General features: G+C 40.3%; 2 protein-coding genes across 16 annotated transcripts in view; one reads left to right on the top strand and one right to left on the bottom strand.

Annotated features, from left to right (window-relative positions):
* The window catches only part of MIER1 (MIER1 transcriptional regulator), a 63,085-nt gene extending 48,325 nt beyond the window's left edge, over positions 1–14,760 (bottom strand). For 4 of the 15 annotated variants that reach the window (XM_030812983.1, XM_030812989.1, XM_003265204.4 and 1 more), the window contains exons 1-3: positions 14,007–14,760; positions 12,859–12,959; positions 10,137–10,210 (exon numbers count right to left, since the gene is read on the bottom strand). In XM_030812983.1, the coding sequence (XP_030668843.1) occupies positions 10,137–10,210; positions 12,859–12,959; positions 14,007–14,073 (242 nt within the window). In that variant the 5' untranslated portion in view covers positions 14,074–14,760. Of the gene's footprint in view, positions 1–7,331; positions 7,477–8,694; positions 8,926–10,136; positions 10,214–12,858; positions 12,960–13,566; positions 13,700–13,719; positions 13,791–14,006 lie in introns of those variants that run through there. The other 11 variants (XM_030812990.1, XM_030812992.1, XM_012506614.2 and 8 more) reach the window with 10 other exon arrangements.
* WDR78 (WD repeat domain 78) overlaps positions 14,271–16,539 on the top strand; it is a 108,701-nt gene continuing 106,432 nt past the window's right edge. The window contains 2 exon segments of the mRNA XM_030812982.1: positions 14,271–14,349; positions 14,352–14,439. Coding sequence (XP_030668842.1) covers positions 14,271–14,349; positions 14,352–14,439 — 167 coding nt within the window.

Raw genomic sequence — 16,539 nt, 5'->3', positions numbered from 1 at the left:
GTATATTCCAGTGATACACCACTATCATTATTTTAAAGTTACTCTGACAGAACACAGTAAATACAGTGCTGCTTTTAAATCTCATTCCTCTAATGGGAAGCTTGGAGAGTAGGGTGACATGGCAAGAGTAATGCAACCACAAAAAGGGTTTCCAGCTTGCTTAACATCTTTTGGGCAGAGCTACATATTTCTGGTTCAAAATGGAGTTAACCACCACACAAATTATTACATAGTAAATCAATATTCTAAAATATTAATCCACTTGTGTTTCACGCAGTTATACTTCCCAACTGTAGGCACAACCTTCTCTGTAAGGCTACAAGCAATGTTAATGATCATCTTCATCTAATCCTAGGCTCACTACCCACACAAAATAAGACTTATGAACATTGGAATAATTATTCCATTTAACAGTTCTCTGATTTAAAAAACGGCTTTCTCGGGCGCGGTGGCTCACGCTTGTAATCCCAGCACTTTGGGAGGCCGAGGCGGGCGGATCATGAGGTCAGGAGATCGAGACCACGGTGAAACCCCGTCTCTACTAAAAATACAAAAAAAATTAGCTGGGCGTGGTGGTGGGCGCCTGTAGTCCCAGCTACTCAGAGAGGATGAGGCAGGAGAATGGTGTGAACCCCGGGAGGCGGGGCTTGCAGTGAGCCGAGATTGCGCCACTGCACTCCAGCCTGGGCGACAGAGCGAGACTCCATCTCAAAAAAAAAAAACAAAACAAAACACGGCTTTCTAATTACAAGTTACTTTATCGAAGAATAAAAGTTACATTTTTATTGATATTAGATATTAACAATAGAGATTTTGAATTGTAAATGGTGTCCATATATTTCAGTTTGTAAAAGGCCTCAGGAGCACTGAATGCCAATAAATATCTTAACCGATTGTTGCTTCACTGGTAAATAGTTAAAGTTCTGAAAAAGGCTGCAAACACTTTCCAATGATTAACATACCAAATGCTTGAGGACTAGCAGCATTTGTAAGCGTAGCTGATACAGAGTAGAACACCCAGTGTTCAAAGGTAACATTAGTGATTATGTCAGACATACCAGAATGTTTCAATGACTGATTTAAAGGCACATCTAGATTAGCACAAGCGGAGAACTAGGAGTGGTCTGCCTACAGATACATTTAATATCCATACATATTTCAGTATTTTACTTCCAAAATAAAATTCTGTTCTATATGTTTGGGGGTAGGATTGAGATTAGATTCTTTAAAGTTAAATACATCCCATTAAATCAAAGATGAGTTTCTAAAAAATTGGTATTTGAAAACATTGCATACTGTAAACATTCCTTTGTATAGCTGATTATCAAAAATGATGATCTTTCAAAATAACAAGTGAGTTTAGCATCTTAATATAGGAAGTTTGGGTGTGCAATGAGGGTAATTTTTATTTAGATATGAAATAAAATAGTACATCCAGCTTACATTCACATAGTGCTACACATTTTCTTTTCTTTTCTTGAAGAGAAAAGAAGATGAGATGGAGTCTTGCTGTGTCGCCCAGGCAGAAATGCAGTGGCATGATACTGGCTCACTGCAGCCTCCATCTCCCAGATTCAATCGATTCTCCTGCCTCAGCCTACCAAGTAGCTGGGATTACAAGCACGCACCACCACGGCTGGCTAATTTTTGTATTTTTAATAGAGACAGGGTTTCACCATGCTGGCCAGGCTGGTCTCGATCTCCTGACCTCAAGTGATCTCCCTGCCTTGGCCTCCCAAAAGTGCCAGGATTACAGGCGTAAGCCACGATGCCCAACCCAGTGCTACACATTTTCAAAAGCATCTAGGTAGCTGATCATAATCATAAATATAGGAATAATACCTGCCCCGCCTACCTCATTTTATAAATTAGTAAACCCAAGGAGACACACTGACTAGATCAAGGTTCCATGGTAGGTGGTGAAGGCAGGCCTGAAGTCTAGACCCTGACTCTTCCTTCTATACCTTCTATAGTGTCGGTTTGTACCTTCTAGAGAAATAACTGCTAAAATTTTTCACTCTTCACTTCTCTCCTCCTTCACCCTCACTTTTTTCTTCTTCTGTTTTTTTTTTTTTTTTTTTGAGAGACAGAGTCTTGCTCTGTCGCCCAGGCTGGAATGCAGTGGCACAATCTCAGCTCATTGCAATCTCGGCCTTCTGGGTTCAAGTGATTCCCGTCTCAGCCTCCCGAGTAGCTGGGACTACAGGCGCACACCACCACACCTGGCTAATTTTTTGTATTTTAGTAGAGACGGAGTTTCACACATGTTGGTCAGGATGGTCTCGATCTCCTGACCTCGTGATCCGCCCGCCTTGGCCTCCCAAAGTGCTGGGATTACAGATGTGAGCCACCGCGCCCTGCCTCTTTTTTGAAATGATTTTCATCAGTTCAAAGTATGTTTAAAATGTGACTGCAAGTAGTCATCTGTCATGTCAGACTGTTATCAGTCTTCAGAAACTGTTATCTTCACAATACCTTCCTGGAAAACCCACAACATCTACCATTAATTACTACCATAAACTAGAAAGGAGAAAGGAGAGACAAAAACAAAACTAAGGGTGGGCGCGGTGGCTCACGCCTGTAATCCTAGCACTTTGGGAGGCCAAGGCAGGCAGATCACCCTAGGTCAGTGGTTCGAGACCAGCCTGGCCAACATGGCAAAATGCTGTCTCTACTAAAATACAAATTTTTTTTTTTTTTTTTTTTTTTTTAATTTGGTGGCGAGCACCTGTAATCCCAGCTACTTGGGAGGCTGAAGCAGAAATGCTTGAACCCAGGAGGCGGAGGTTGCAGTGAGCCCAGAAAGCGACACCGCACTCCAGCCTGGGCAACAGAGACTCCACCTCAAAAAAACAAAAAACTAAACTAAACTAAACTAAAGCTAAGTAAGTGCTTATTTATAACAATACCTATTTTTAGAAAAAATACTTTTAGGAAAGATGATTTAAAATTGGGTATTAAAATATATTTTACATGTACTCATAATGTTATCAGTAGAAATAAGTTATGTCAACCACGCTGGAGATCATTTTGCTAACATGAACTTATCCTACTGATATATTTAAAAAAAGACACCAAGACATATATATATATATATAACATTCACTACCACAAAGTTGTTCATAACAAAAAGTTAGAAAAACATTTAAAGTCCATCCGTTAGCTGATTAGAAATGATACATAGTTCTTCCATATATAGTTCTTCCAAACAATAGAACACTATGACTCCATTAAAAATAATGAGATATCTCTTTGTGCTGATAGAGAAATAAATGGCAAAAAAAATTAGGAGTATAAAGAAAACTGTAGAACACAGCGTAAACTGGGCTGGAATATGAAATAATATAGAATAAATTTTTTTTCCTCAAAAGGATATACAAGAACCTGTTAACACTACTTACCTCTAGGGAATGGGGTCAGGGAGAAGAGGCTTTTTTCATTTAATACGTTTCTGTACTGTTGAACTTTTCTAACCACTTTCATGCACTATGCATTCTTTCTTAAAATGAAAGTCACTGGGGACTGATTATCTTGTGGAATTATGAGACATTTTCATTTTCTTCCTCTAAATTTTGATTTTTAAAAAAACCTAGTACTTGCTACTATATTTTAAGCCGTAATTTTGAAAAATTCAGTGTTTCGGGGGTACATATTTATCTTATCTCAGATGGAAAACAACACTAGAGAGACAGAAAGACTGTACACAGAGCATGAATGGGCTAAAACAAATTAAAAACAAACTAGTAACTTTTATAGCAAGTTGACCGTCACCCACATATTTGTATGATTTAGTTGATAAAATTGCTAATAGTTGTAATGAATATTCAATGCCTCAGATTTGCTGAAATAATTCTCTTTTATATTTTTCTAGAACATGGTGGGAAATGTCCCATACAGCAGAAAACTATAATTTGAGAGAGAGTAAAGAAATAACTAACTACAACATTACCATTATTTTCACCAAAAAAACCCTAACAACAACATAGTAAAAACATGAAGTAATTACTAGATTTTTTTATTCCAGGCAATCAAAAGCTTATTTTCAATGAGTATTACTGTCTGAACAAATTTTTCCCCTCAAACCAATTCTACCACCATTTCTTTAAGTATTGCCGTCATCTACTTAGTTATGTAGACTCTAAGTCAGAGATTCTCACAGCAATGGAGATGGGGATAGAAGCCTGGAAAGAGTTAGGGGTCCTACTTTAGGGTGAAAGGTGGTTACTGTGCCAAGGGCTCACCATCCCTCTCCTCCAATAAAATTAAGGTACTTAACTTTGTTGTTACTCGCAGGAATTCTGGGGTATAAAAAGGTTAAGAATGTACTGAAATTAAAATTAGCAATTTACTACAGTAGTAATAATTCAGAAGTAAAATGATATCATAGAAAATAAGGACCGGGAACAGTGGCACATGCCTATAATCCCAGCACAAGACAGGAGGATCACTTAAGCCCAGAAGTTCGAGACCAACCTGATCAACATATTGAGACCCTGTCTCCACAAAAAATAAAAAGCCAGGCATGATGGCACATGCCTATAGTCCCAGCTACTTGAGAGGCTGTGAGGGAAGGATTGATCACCTGAGCCCAGGAGTTTGAGGTTGTAGTGAGCTATGATTTGCGACACTGCACTCCAGCCTGGGCAACAGAGAGATCCTGTCTCAAAAAAAAAGAAAGAAAGAAAAAGAAAATAAGCACTAGGAATCTAGGAATACAGAAGGCTGGGTTCCAGTCTAAACTGTGCCATAGATGAATTGCACGACCTAGGACAAACTACGTAAACTCTCTGCTCACTTTCATTTTCTCTATGATCAAAAGATTTAGATTTCTTCAAGACCTAACTTTACTTTTACTATAAATTGCTCTAGAAACGTAACACTGCTAAGGAGTATGCAGCTAAATGCATGGGGTATGTTTAAATTTATTTTTTTAAATCTAGGACTGTTAAAAAAATCTCAATTTGCAGAAACACTTTTTTGGGGTCCTACTTCATGAATTTCATACCTACATAATAACAGTTATTGTTCTAAGCCACAGAATAAGACAAACAGAACGAGCCCCAAGCAATGACTGGTACTTGAACAATTTAATTACTGCAATGAATTTTGAATGAACGTCAAGCCAGGCAGGCATTTCTAGATAGCTGATTACTTTTCATAAAGACATGCTTAAGCTCAATGGCAGTGTTTTATTTCTGAATTATTTAGAAAACTGGTTAGTTTCACTTACTAGAATTATCTTAAAGTAATTCACTTATTGTTTCTCCCACCAAACCTTTCCCACCTATTCAAGTACCCTGACTCTTAACTGCCACTGAATTAAGCTTTTTAGGACTCTCAAACACTGGTGATCTTGACTACTTTTAAAATCTTAATAGCTCTGAAGTATAAACACGAAAAAAAAATTCATTATTAGTGTCAAGAATTATTTGAAGCTTAAATTCACTGCAGTGAAACACATTTTGCTTAGAGTAGAAATTAACGTTTTCATGAGTAACATTTAACATAATCCTTCCTTAAAAAACAAAATCCAAATACACTCAAAAAATACTAAGCAAGGAGTCCATTTTAAAGAGAAATGAATAGATAGGTGTGAATGTGAATAAACAGATTATATACCGTCTTTGAAAGTACTAAAATACTTAAATAGAAAGAAGCAAATCCATTAATTTTCTCTTTATACCACAGAAATGTGGCCTAGGTGAAAAGATAGGTCTTGAATTGTGCCATGGATTTTTTTCCTTGAGAAGAAAGTCCCTTACGTGTTTACAAACGCTAAAATAAAAGACAAATTGTTCGTTCCCAAAGGTCCCTAGTACATTCCTTATAAAACACAAAGGATTAACTATTTCTTCCTCTTATTTTTTCTCTCATTTTCCTCTTATTTTTTGCAGTTAGTAAAACTGCAACTATCCTGTAATTTCCTTCCTTTAAGTGTGACTAGGAAAGCGTCCTTTTAGAAGGTTGGTAAATAATTTTAAGGGATAATAAGCAATGAGAAATATTGCCAAAAAGTATTAAGCAAGGGAGCATATGCCATTTATTCTAAGTACATTAAATACGGCTTTAATGTTATCACAACTGAAGAACCAATATATACTTCCTATTATGGACTAAGATAATCAGATCAAATATAAAAAATTAGTATATCCTATTCACATTTAAAGCACTTTGTATTCAAGAATAAATATTTTTCTGGAAAAACATGGTTAGGGTCATGCTCTTGTAGGAAGCATCAATTTTTTTTTTTTTTTTTTTTTTTTTTTAAGCTGAGAAGCATAATACCTACATTTTTCTCTGGAGACATACTTCTTCAATAACCTGTTTTCCCCCTCAGATTTAACAAATAGATATATACTGTTGCTTTGCACTTACTCTTACTTCACAAGCTATCCTTAAATCCTCAGATTTATTTGATCAAAAGCACAATAATTCAGCATCTGGATTATTTCATCACGTTTTTATACTGGCTTCATAAAGAATGAATCTACTGAGAGCTCAAAGTGAAAGCCAACCAAACATTTCTCCTTTGTCTAATTTTTTAAAACCACTGGTCTCAAAAATCATCATAATTATTCAAGTACTGAGGCCAGGAAAACTATAAATCAATTGTGCTTTTCACTTCTTCACCTTAGATTTTTTTGTAGGACACAGATCACGAAAGTTCCTCTAACTCTTCCCCAATTCACTATACATGAAACTATCTACAAGTAACTGAAGAATATAGAAGATAAATTGTTTAAAGATATCAGGTCATTAAATAAACACTAAAAACAAATAAAAACAAAATTCCAGTTCTTTCCTTCTTGAAGTTGAACCATCCATGCGTTCCTACAAAACATTCCATTCTCCAACTGATAAAATATTTAAGAAAACTAAAACATACATTAGAAAATATTAGGAAATGACTGATTAGTGAATCAAAATATTTTTTCCTTTATCTTACAATCATGCAACCATCTTTAATTTTTAAAACAAAAAAGTTAACATAATTTCTTTTACATATTAGATCTTTTAGTTCCCTCGGCAGTAAAATTTATTTTTTAAAAACACAGAAATTATAAATTTAAGTTTTTTTAAGTTAGATTTCTCTGTATAAGCTATGTTCCTTCAGTAATATCTTGCCTTAGTATATGACTACACACCTTAAAGCTCAAACCATCCTGAGCAACACCAGGAGAGAAGAAACCACATTACCTATGCAGCACATTGCTGCTTATCCGATATTCACTGAAAGGGGTCCACTGAAGACACTGACAAAATGTATAAATCCAGCTACACACAACTCCTTAAACATGAAGGAAAGAAACACTTAAGAATAAGAACCTCACCAGGACTAAAATCCAGGTACCGATTCTCAGTCTACTGGAACAAACGCAGTCACATTTTGGGGAAACAGAAAGTACTACGTTCTCCAATTCATGTGCCTGGAAATACAATTCTTTAACCACCAAGAGCAAAAGAAGTGAAAATAAATCTAAGATCTAAATTTAGTTGTAAATTAGAGATATTGAATGTTTTAAAAATAATACTGGCAGCAAACAGTCCTGTCTGCTACAGTAAAATCTCACCCTCCTTCCTAAATCTGTATTGGGGTGCCTGTGAAACCGTGAAAATGGCAATTCAAACAAGAGAAATGCCTTATCAATCAAAATTTACAGTGGCTTATTTCAAAGGAGTCATAAAAAAATCCAAATACATCATCTCGAACTCCCAGGGATAAAGAATACTGAAATTCTTCCACGGATAAGGAAAAAAGGAAACAAAACAAATCCCCACAAAACTTCAGATATTTTAAACGTTTTTTAAACTTCCAGTTATTTAAAGTTCCAGTAGCTTATACTTAGTTCCGATTAATGATAAAACAGCAGTTGTATGCCCGCCAACTGCGGCCCAAATATGTAAAATCAAAAAAGGGGCTTTACGAACTTGATTATAAAACCAGCAAAAAGAAACAAGAAAAAGCTTCTCCAATTAAAGAAAAATTAGAAGAGAAAGAAGACAAGAATAGGGTAGCCTTGATTTGGAAAGGGGGGGGAAGCCTGGAAAGTGAAGGTGGTGGGGGAGGTGGAAAAGCAGCTCAGAGGTTGTACCTTGGGGAGCGTGCGACGGAACTGTCTGGATAAATGGGCAGACTCCCCCCAAACCTGGAGGGCTGGATTGCGGCTGGCCAGGTTAATTTACCCACTCGCATTTTACCACGATCATGAAAATTACAGTTAATGAAAGGCCGTCAGCCTTACGTTTTCCCCACTAACACAGACTGGATGTCAGTCGCAAATGGATGGGGGTGACGCGGAAGGGCGCAACAGCATCTCGCTTAGGAAGGGAAAAAACTTCGCAAGAGGAAGCAGCAGCTTCTCTCCTGGCCCCTAGCACCGGCCGGCGAAGTTGCGCCACAGGCACCCCTTCCCCGGCGGGCGCCCCCTCCCCCTCGCCCCGCACGACTACGCTGCACTACCCTTCAAACTGCCCCCGAAGTCCAAGTACGCCTCCGCTTCCTCCTACCCCCGGACCCATCCCAAGTAAGTTCCAGGCGAAGCTCCCGCCCAGAGCATGGCCTGTTCCGGACAACAGGTGGGCAGTGGCGCCAGCAGGGCTGGGCCTCTCCTGACCAGGCCCACTACACTCCTCCCCGGCCCAGGGCCGGGGGCGCCCGGCTCCGGGACAGGGAGGGGGAGCTCGCTCCCTTACCTCCGCCATATTTGCCGTACTGCCGGGTCACATCTCCGCGGCGGCCGCAGCTGGGTCACGGCCAGAACCCGGATGTGAGACTCAGCAACGGGACTCCGGCCGCTGCCGTCTCTGCCGCTCCCGCCGCCACTGCCTCGGCGGGAACGCGCAGGAGCCGCCCGAGCGCGCCCACCACACCCCACTCCGCCCCCTCGCGGCGCCCCGGCTGGGCTGGACTGGAGGGAAAAGGCCAGCGAGCACGCGCCGGAGCAGGGGCGCGCGCGCGGCCCCGCGGCCAGCCCTCCCCGGGAAGTGCGGAGGGGGCGGAGTCAAGGTGGGTGTGGGAGGAGGTGGGCATCCGCGCGGGGCGCTTCGCTGGCTCCAGCTGATCCGCCACTCCAGGCGGAGGGGGTTGTCTACGGATCAGAGAGGTCAAGGAACAGTGCCAAAGGAGCCACATCCAGCATTGACACAGCAGGGGAAAAATACGTAATATTTTACATGTAGGTCGTTTTTGAAATGCATTTGCTGAAAAACGGATGTTGCTGTGATGCAACGGCGGCAAGAACTGTGCTTTGAAAGCGGTTATGCCTTGACAAATATTTCTCCATCAGTAGATTCCCGACAGGAAATATAAAATTCTATATCCCCAAATCTCTAGAGAGGTCAGAGCAAAAATTAATGGAAGGGGTTGTGATAGGCAGTCTGCCATCCTCATGTCATTTGCGTTTTCACACACACTTCTGTCATGCCAGTAGCAATACAGTTATGTACTGGTTGAATTTTGCACAACCAGACAAAATTTAAAATACTGAAAATTGACTGTTTTATGGATACCATCTATTTAGTAGCATGGAGGGAGAACCTACTTATTTGCACTGCCTGAAATGCCGGTAACTTGAAAGTTTATTTTAATGTATTAGCCTACAGCTGCCAATTGGCAATGATGCCAATGCTGATGATGGCCAGAGCCAATGATTTCAAAGTAACTAACATGTTTCACTTCCATTATACTAAGGCACATACTGAATAACACAAAGGTGACATTAAAACAGTCACTAACATATTTTACTAAACCAGTTTGAAAGTCTTTATTTCAAAAGACTGGGATTTTTTTTCTAATCTTAAAGGGTTCCTCTTAATGCAGTTTCAAAAGTGGCTACCAAAATCAACCATTTAAATACGAGAATTATTCATTCCTTCCAAATAATGTGAACCAATGCTACAATATATTGCATAAATGTGTACATACACAATTTTTCTTAAAGTTTATACTTAACTTATAATGCAATATAGGGGAGGCTAATTATTTCCATTTCCTTAAAATTCTAGACTCTATCAAGCATTTTCCTATTTCCAAAGATTCAACGTTAATTTGAAACTGTTATATCCAATAATAATCTGTGCATGAATAAACTGCATTTACAGATATATGAAGTAGCCGCTAAGTGAAAGGACATTACCTGGTAATTTGACAGGAAAAGAGTCCACAGACAGTCTGTAAACCAATTAAACATAAACATCTGATGCACATTTTCTACTGAAAGAAAAGCAAGGGAAAGAAGAGAAAGGAAAACTTTAAGGTTCCCAAATCTACAAACAATTTTTACCATTAACTGTACTGTACAGTATTTTCATTTTATTTTTTAGAAAACTTATATAAAAGTGTTTCTCAGGATTCCTTGGGGGAATGAATATTTTAGCAGAGGTATATAGTTTCTAAGAGTTACCCTGTTGAATTATGTCAATCCTTTGGACTTGAAATAAAAATGACTTTTTAAAAGTGTCAGTTCATATCCAAATAGTTTTCAATCAATACACTTAATGCAAAGAGCTGAAGGCAAAGAACAATGGATATACATGGACCTGAGGTGGGTACAGACACAATTAGGGGCCTAGAGGTACAAACTCAGGCTTTATACCATGGAGATGAAGGAGGGTTTTCCATTAACATATGAAATCTAATTTATGAAATTTGGCTACCAAAGGAAAATTAAAAGTGTTACAATACAAGGTACAGGAATAACTTGCTTGCTTAAGTACACTGAATCTTTGATTCTTCAGTTAAATTACCAACAGAAATCCCAACTGTGATAAAGAGCAGGGGATCATAGTCTATTAACCTACTGAATGAATCCTAAACTTGTCAGGAAAATGGAAGTCTGAAACATTTCTGAATGAGTATCTATCTTACTGTTAAATAACTTTTTAAGTTTATTAATATTGTGTGTCAATATTACTAGCTTTAAATGGTATTATTATTATTGAGGGAAAAAAATCTCTCTACATTTTTCTCCTTCCCCTTTTTATAAATGTGGATTCAGTGGGATTTTTAGGTTCAGATATTATAAAAAAGAAACAGCTCTAATACTGCAATTCATAGGTAACACATTACCACTGAATTCAGTATACTTCCAGTATTATTTTATTTTAGTGATACACTTAACTGTAAAATTTTCAGGAGCCACCTTAGGGAATGAAGTCTTTCTCAAAACACTTACTTACCCTCTTCAGCATTAAATATATAAAAATTAACTATTCACTAGTTATAGAATTTTAGTGTTGGATGGGACCTTAGAGATCTTTTAGTCAATTCTCTACCCTGTCAAGAGAGTAATCTCTCATCATGCTTCTACTACCAGGTTTTCTGCCTATGTTTAAACACCTCTAGTGACTCACTATAGCTCATAAAAAGGCTGCTCTTTTCAAAAAAAGTTCAAATGTTTAAAACATTCTTTCTTTTATTATGCCAGAATCTACCTCCTTGTTGTTTCCATCCATTATGCTTAGTTCTTCAGCACTTTGGATTAATTCAACAGATATCTTCTTTGAATCCAAATGCAAACAGTTAATATTTATACTTGGGTTAACAAAAAAAATTAGTTTTAAAGCCTATTCATACTAGAAGAGTTGAAAATAGGACATGAGAGAGCTAAAGGCATGAGAAAATGCACCATTAATTGTGTCTGCTTAAAATTATTACACTTTGTTATTTATTAATGTGATATCCAAAACAGTAGTTCTGTTGGAATTGTGTATAAAATCTTTAAACTAAAAAAGTGTGGTGAATTCCAATTTTATGTGAGGTTTGTGATTAATGTCCCAAAACAAAAAACCGCTATACAAAGCCTGAATAAATGCCTCTTCAGCTCCTATTCCCCACCTAAAAGCCTCATTTTCAGGCAAACTAACATTAATTTTTATGGCATTAAGCTACTCAAAACTGCTATTACATTGATAAATCATTTGTAAGCAATTTACTGAATCTTCCACTCAAAAGTTATTAAACAATTCTATAGAGGCTATAAGGCGCACGCACACACAAACCCCTCAGTTATTATTATGCTTTTAACAAAAGCATTTAGGATCACAATCTTACTTCAACCAGTACCTTAAACGAACCAATGAACAAACTTCTTTGGCAATTTACATATACCTAAGAAATATAACCTTTTATTCAGTACCAACACCTGATTCAAATGCAAGTAACATATATATATATACTATATAAACCAATCTGTTATGCAATCCAAAAAGGTACCTCTCAAAATGCACCAAGAAAATACTGTACTTATAACAATTCAGACTCTGGGGTTAGCTGAATGAAATAGATTAATACAACACGTCCAAAACTAAAAAATTCTATATCTAACAATTTTCAGGGTCCATGAGTCTCTTTTGAGATTAGTTTATAAACTATTTCCTGAAATTTTTATGTAAAAGCAACAGCCTACACCATGTCTTTATGATGTGGTGGTAAAATTTTATGGATAATTACTAATTTGGTTGAAAATACCTAAATCTAAAAAACTTCGCCTATTACATTTGGAAGCCCCACATCCATAGTGACAATCAGCATCATCTTTTCATTAGTTTCATTTTTTATTATTAATGCCACTCTAAAACACTTATATAGGCTTTTGGTTCTTCAAATAACAGTTTTGGATTTTCTTTTCATAATTTTTACACAGTTTTATCCAGTGGCCCCATTTTACCAGAATATTACAAACTATGATTATGGTTTTTACACTGATGACATGTTATTTTTATCTCACCCAAATTCTGGAAATTTTTGGCCCATCAGTTCTCAAACACTGGAACATATAAAAAGAGTAATATAATCTTATATTACTTGAGGGAGTTTGGATTTTCCCTCCCTTAATCTCCAAGTGTACCCCTGCCTACCAGCATCACATCCGTCTTGTCTGCATTGAACCTCAACCAGTTGGTTCTTAACCACGTCCGAAACTCAGCCAGGCACTGGGAGAATCGAGCGACCACACCATCTGGATCAAAGGAAAGACAGCCTCAGTAGCAAGGAGACAGAAACGATGATACAAGCTCACCATCCACCCTGTTTCGCATTTTTAAAAAGATGGTCGGGAATCAGGACAAGGATCCCATGACAATTTTAGAAAAACATGTAATGGGCCTTAAGTCATGCAATTTGTAACTAATGATAAAGGAATAAAAGCGACCCAATAAATAGGTCGCCTCATTCCACCCATGAGTGAAGAAGGTTCAGTGAACTCCGGGTCATCTTGGTGAAGCAGCCTCAATAGCCAAGTCAATCTTGTAATTAGGTAAGTTCTTCTGCAGAAATACAGAATTCTAGCGTTGGAGGAAGCTTTAAATAGGGAAAACCGAAGCCCAGAGAGGGATAGTGACTCGCTCAAGGTCACACAGCATGCAGGGACCACAGATAGGCTCCAGGCCAGGCACCTAGCCACTACAAGCTGAAAGAACAAGAGTAAAGAGCGGCAGGCATCTGTCCCAAGGGATCCTCCCACGCGCTAGGAGGACCTGGTTTCTTTACAGTAATACCCTATTCGAGTCTCTCCTCCCTCCCTGACTCCATCCGAAAAGGGCAAGTTGGCCCAGGGCGCTGCACACCATAAAGGCTGCAGTGCAAGCGGGAGCCTCCCGGGGATGGGACACAAGTGAGGGAAATACAGGAGAAAGAGGCGGAGCCACAGCGGGGTGGTCAGCTTAGCCCCACCCCGACTGGGATCAGGGACCGAAGCGAACGGGGCGAGGCGAACTCACTCCGCAGCGGATTCCGAGCGCTGCGCCGCCACCGCGAAGGCAAAAAGGCGGCGCTGGGAGGGAGTCGGCGGCTGCCGGGGAGGGAGCTGCGCATGCGCCTTCGGCAGCCGGCGGCGAGCAAGCCAGGAGCGTTCTGCGGCAGCCCCTCCCCGGAAGTTAAGGGTCTTCCGGGCGGTACACTGCCGTGGGGGAGGGGAAGGAGAGAAAGGGGACTGAGGACACCTCAGGAGCCCCTCATCCCAAACTGGAATAGAAGGGGAGAGATGGCTTGTGGAGGCTGCACTTACAGCCGCTGCCGCTGCTGCCGCCGCCACCTTCGCTGCTGCCGCCACCGCCTGAAGAAGCCCCATCCATCCGCCTGCAGCCGGGAGACTCAGAGCCTGGGAGGGGCCTGAGGCCCGGGCCGCCCGCCTCCTCCTTCCAGTCGTCGTCCGGAGCTTCCTCCAGCTCCACCAACCCTCTGCCCTCCCCTCCGCCTCCGCCCTCCTCCTCGGCCTCGTGCAGCCAGCCAACCGCGCGGCCGCTTGTTGAGCCAGGGCTCCACCGTCGCCATGACGCCCGGCAAACATTCCGGAGCCTCGGCCCGAGCCGCTAACGCAGGAGCTTGGGGGTACAGGGACTTCAGAGGCGGCCAAAAAAGGGGTGGTGGACCACTCCCCAGCTGGTCGCCACCATGTCAGTCTCTCCGGCAGGCAGTCACAAGCAGCAGAACTTCGGCTTGTAAGTTCCGGCGCTAAAACCGTAGTCCATCCCCCTGGGACCCGGAGGGAGCCCTTCTATTAATAGATACCATTTCTGGATTTGGAAAGGGGCCCTACCCTAACTGGGTTCAGTCTATAGACCTCGAAGCTCCTAGGCCACAATGGCTCCTTTATCGACCTACCGCAGTCTTTAAAAAAATCTCTACTGGGCTGGGCGCGGTGGCTCACGCCTGTAATCCCAGCACTTTGAGAGGCCGACGGGGGGGTGGATCACCTGAGGTCAGAAGTTCGCGTCCAGGCTGGCCAACATGGTGAAACCCCGTCTGTACTAAAAATACAAAAAGTTAGCCGGACGTGGTGGCGCATGCCTGTAATCCCAGCTACTTGGAAGGCTGAGGCTGGAGAATCGCTTGAACCCGGGAGGCGGAGGTTGCAGTGAGCCGAGATCGTGCCGTTGCACTCCAGCCTGAGCAACAGAGCGAGACTGTCTAAAAAATAAGATAAAATAAATCTCTACTGCTGTGCTTGCTCTGTGAGAAGAGACCTGGTTTGTTTAGAACCATCCTTCCTCCTAGCACTTCTAGTTTGTTAAGGCCTGCAATCTCTCAAGCTTGATGCTTTCATGCTGTGCCCAGACGTTCAAGAGCCTCAGCTTCTGTGAGCCACCAGGCCGAACATTGCTGTGCTCTGTAGTAGAGGTATTTTATTGTCGTCTCGTCAATACCATCTTACCTTAAAACTAATTCCTGCTTCCAGCATTCTACTGTTATGCAGCAGTTGAACAAGATTGGAGAAAAGCACACAGCTATGTGGACTTGTCTTACTTTAAATGGTTCCTTAGCGCTGCCCATAATGCTGCCCACTAAGTTCCCCCAAAATTCCCTAATTAATTTGTTTTCTCTTCCCCTCTCCAATCTCCTCCACCTCAGCTAATCTTTCTTCTGCGGAACTTGTTGAGAGTTCTTGGGAGAGAACCTTGCATTCTCTCGAATATGGTACTCACGCTTTTGTCCATCCTACCACTCCACCAAAACAGCTTCTATGAAAGCCAACAATAGCTCTGCAACCAAATACAATGGCTGATCCACAGTTTCATTCTTTTTGAATGAAGCAGCGTCGGTCGGGTTTATCGCTTCTTGAGCTTTGAAAAGCTTTATTTGGGTTCTGAGAAACCACTCTTCCTAGTTCTTGTCTTGGTTCATGGTTTCACCTTTTCCAGATCCTTTGCTGGTATCTGTTCCTCACTACCATAACTAAATACAGTCATGCATCGATGGTGATACCTTCTGAGAAATACCTTATTAGGCAATTTCAGCATTTTGCAAATATCTTCCAGTGTACTTACACAAATGTAGATATATGGGCTACTATACACCTAGGCTACAATTGGATAGTATACTGTACACCTAGGCTATAGTAGGCTATACATCTAGGTTTGTGTAAGTACACTAAATGATTTTTGCATAGTGATGAAAATGCATTTGTTGCTTCTAGGCTACCAACCTGCATAGCATGTTACTGTACTGAATACTGTAGGCAATTGTAGCACAATGCTAAGTATTTGTGTATGTAAACATAGAAAAGGTAGTGTCTTGTGCTTGAATGTTGTGACAGCTACAACGTTGTTAGACAATAGGAATTTTTCAGCTCTGCTACCAGATCACCATTGTATATGTGGTTCATAGTTGATGATCCAGGACTGTATTGGTATTGCTGGGTCAGTTCATAAACCTCTTCACTCTGATGTCTTTAATACCACCTATAATGATGATTCACAAATGTTAATCTCTGGCTAAGACCTCTCCCAAGAAAACAGACCTTAAGAAAAAACACCTGCACTTATAAGTTAATAAACATCTCAAACCAAATATATAATATTTTCTGTCTTTTCTAATTAACTGCAATCTTTCTCATTTTAGTGAATGGCAAATTCCACTCTTTCATTACTCAGGGGAAAAACCTTGGGATTACCCTTGACTTCTATCTTATACCTCACTCCATAAGCAAATTTTACCATTTCTACCTGCCAAATAAATCCAGACTACCACTCCCATGTAAATCACTGTGTTACATTGTGATACCCACCTAAATAGTCTTCTTGCCAACACCCTCCAGGTAG

This window comes from Nomascus leucogenys, chromosome 5 (assembly GCF_006542625.1).
Source record: "Nomascus leucogenys isolate Asia chromosome 5, Asia_NLE_v1, whole genome shotgun sequence".
Lineage (NCBI taxonomy): Eukaryota > Metazoa > Chordata > Mammalia > Primates > Hylobatidae > Nomascus > Nomascus leucogenys.
Note: the sequence above shows the minus strand (reverse complement) of the source record. Positions and strands in the feature narration are given on the sequence as shown.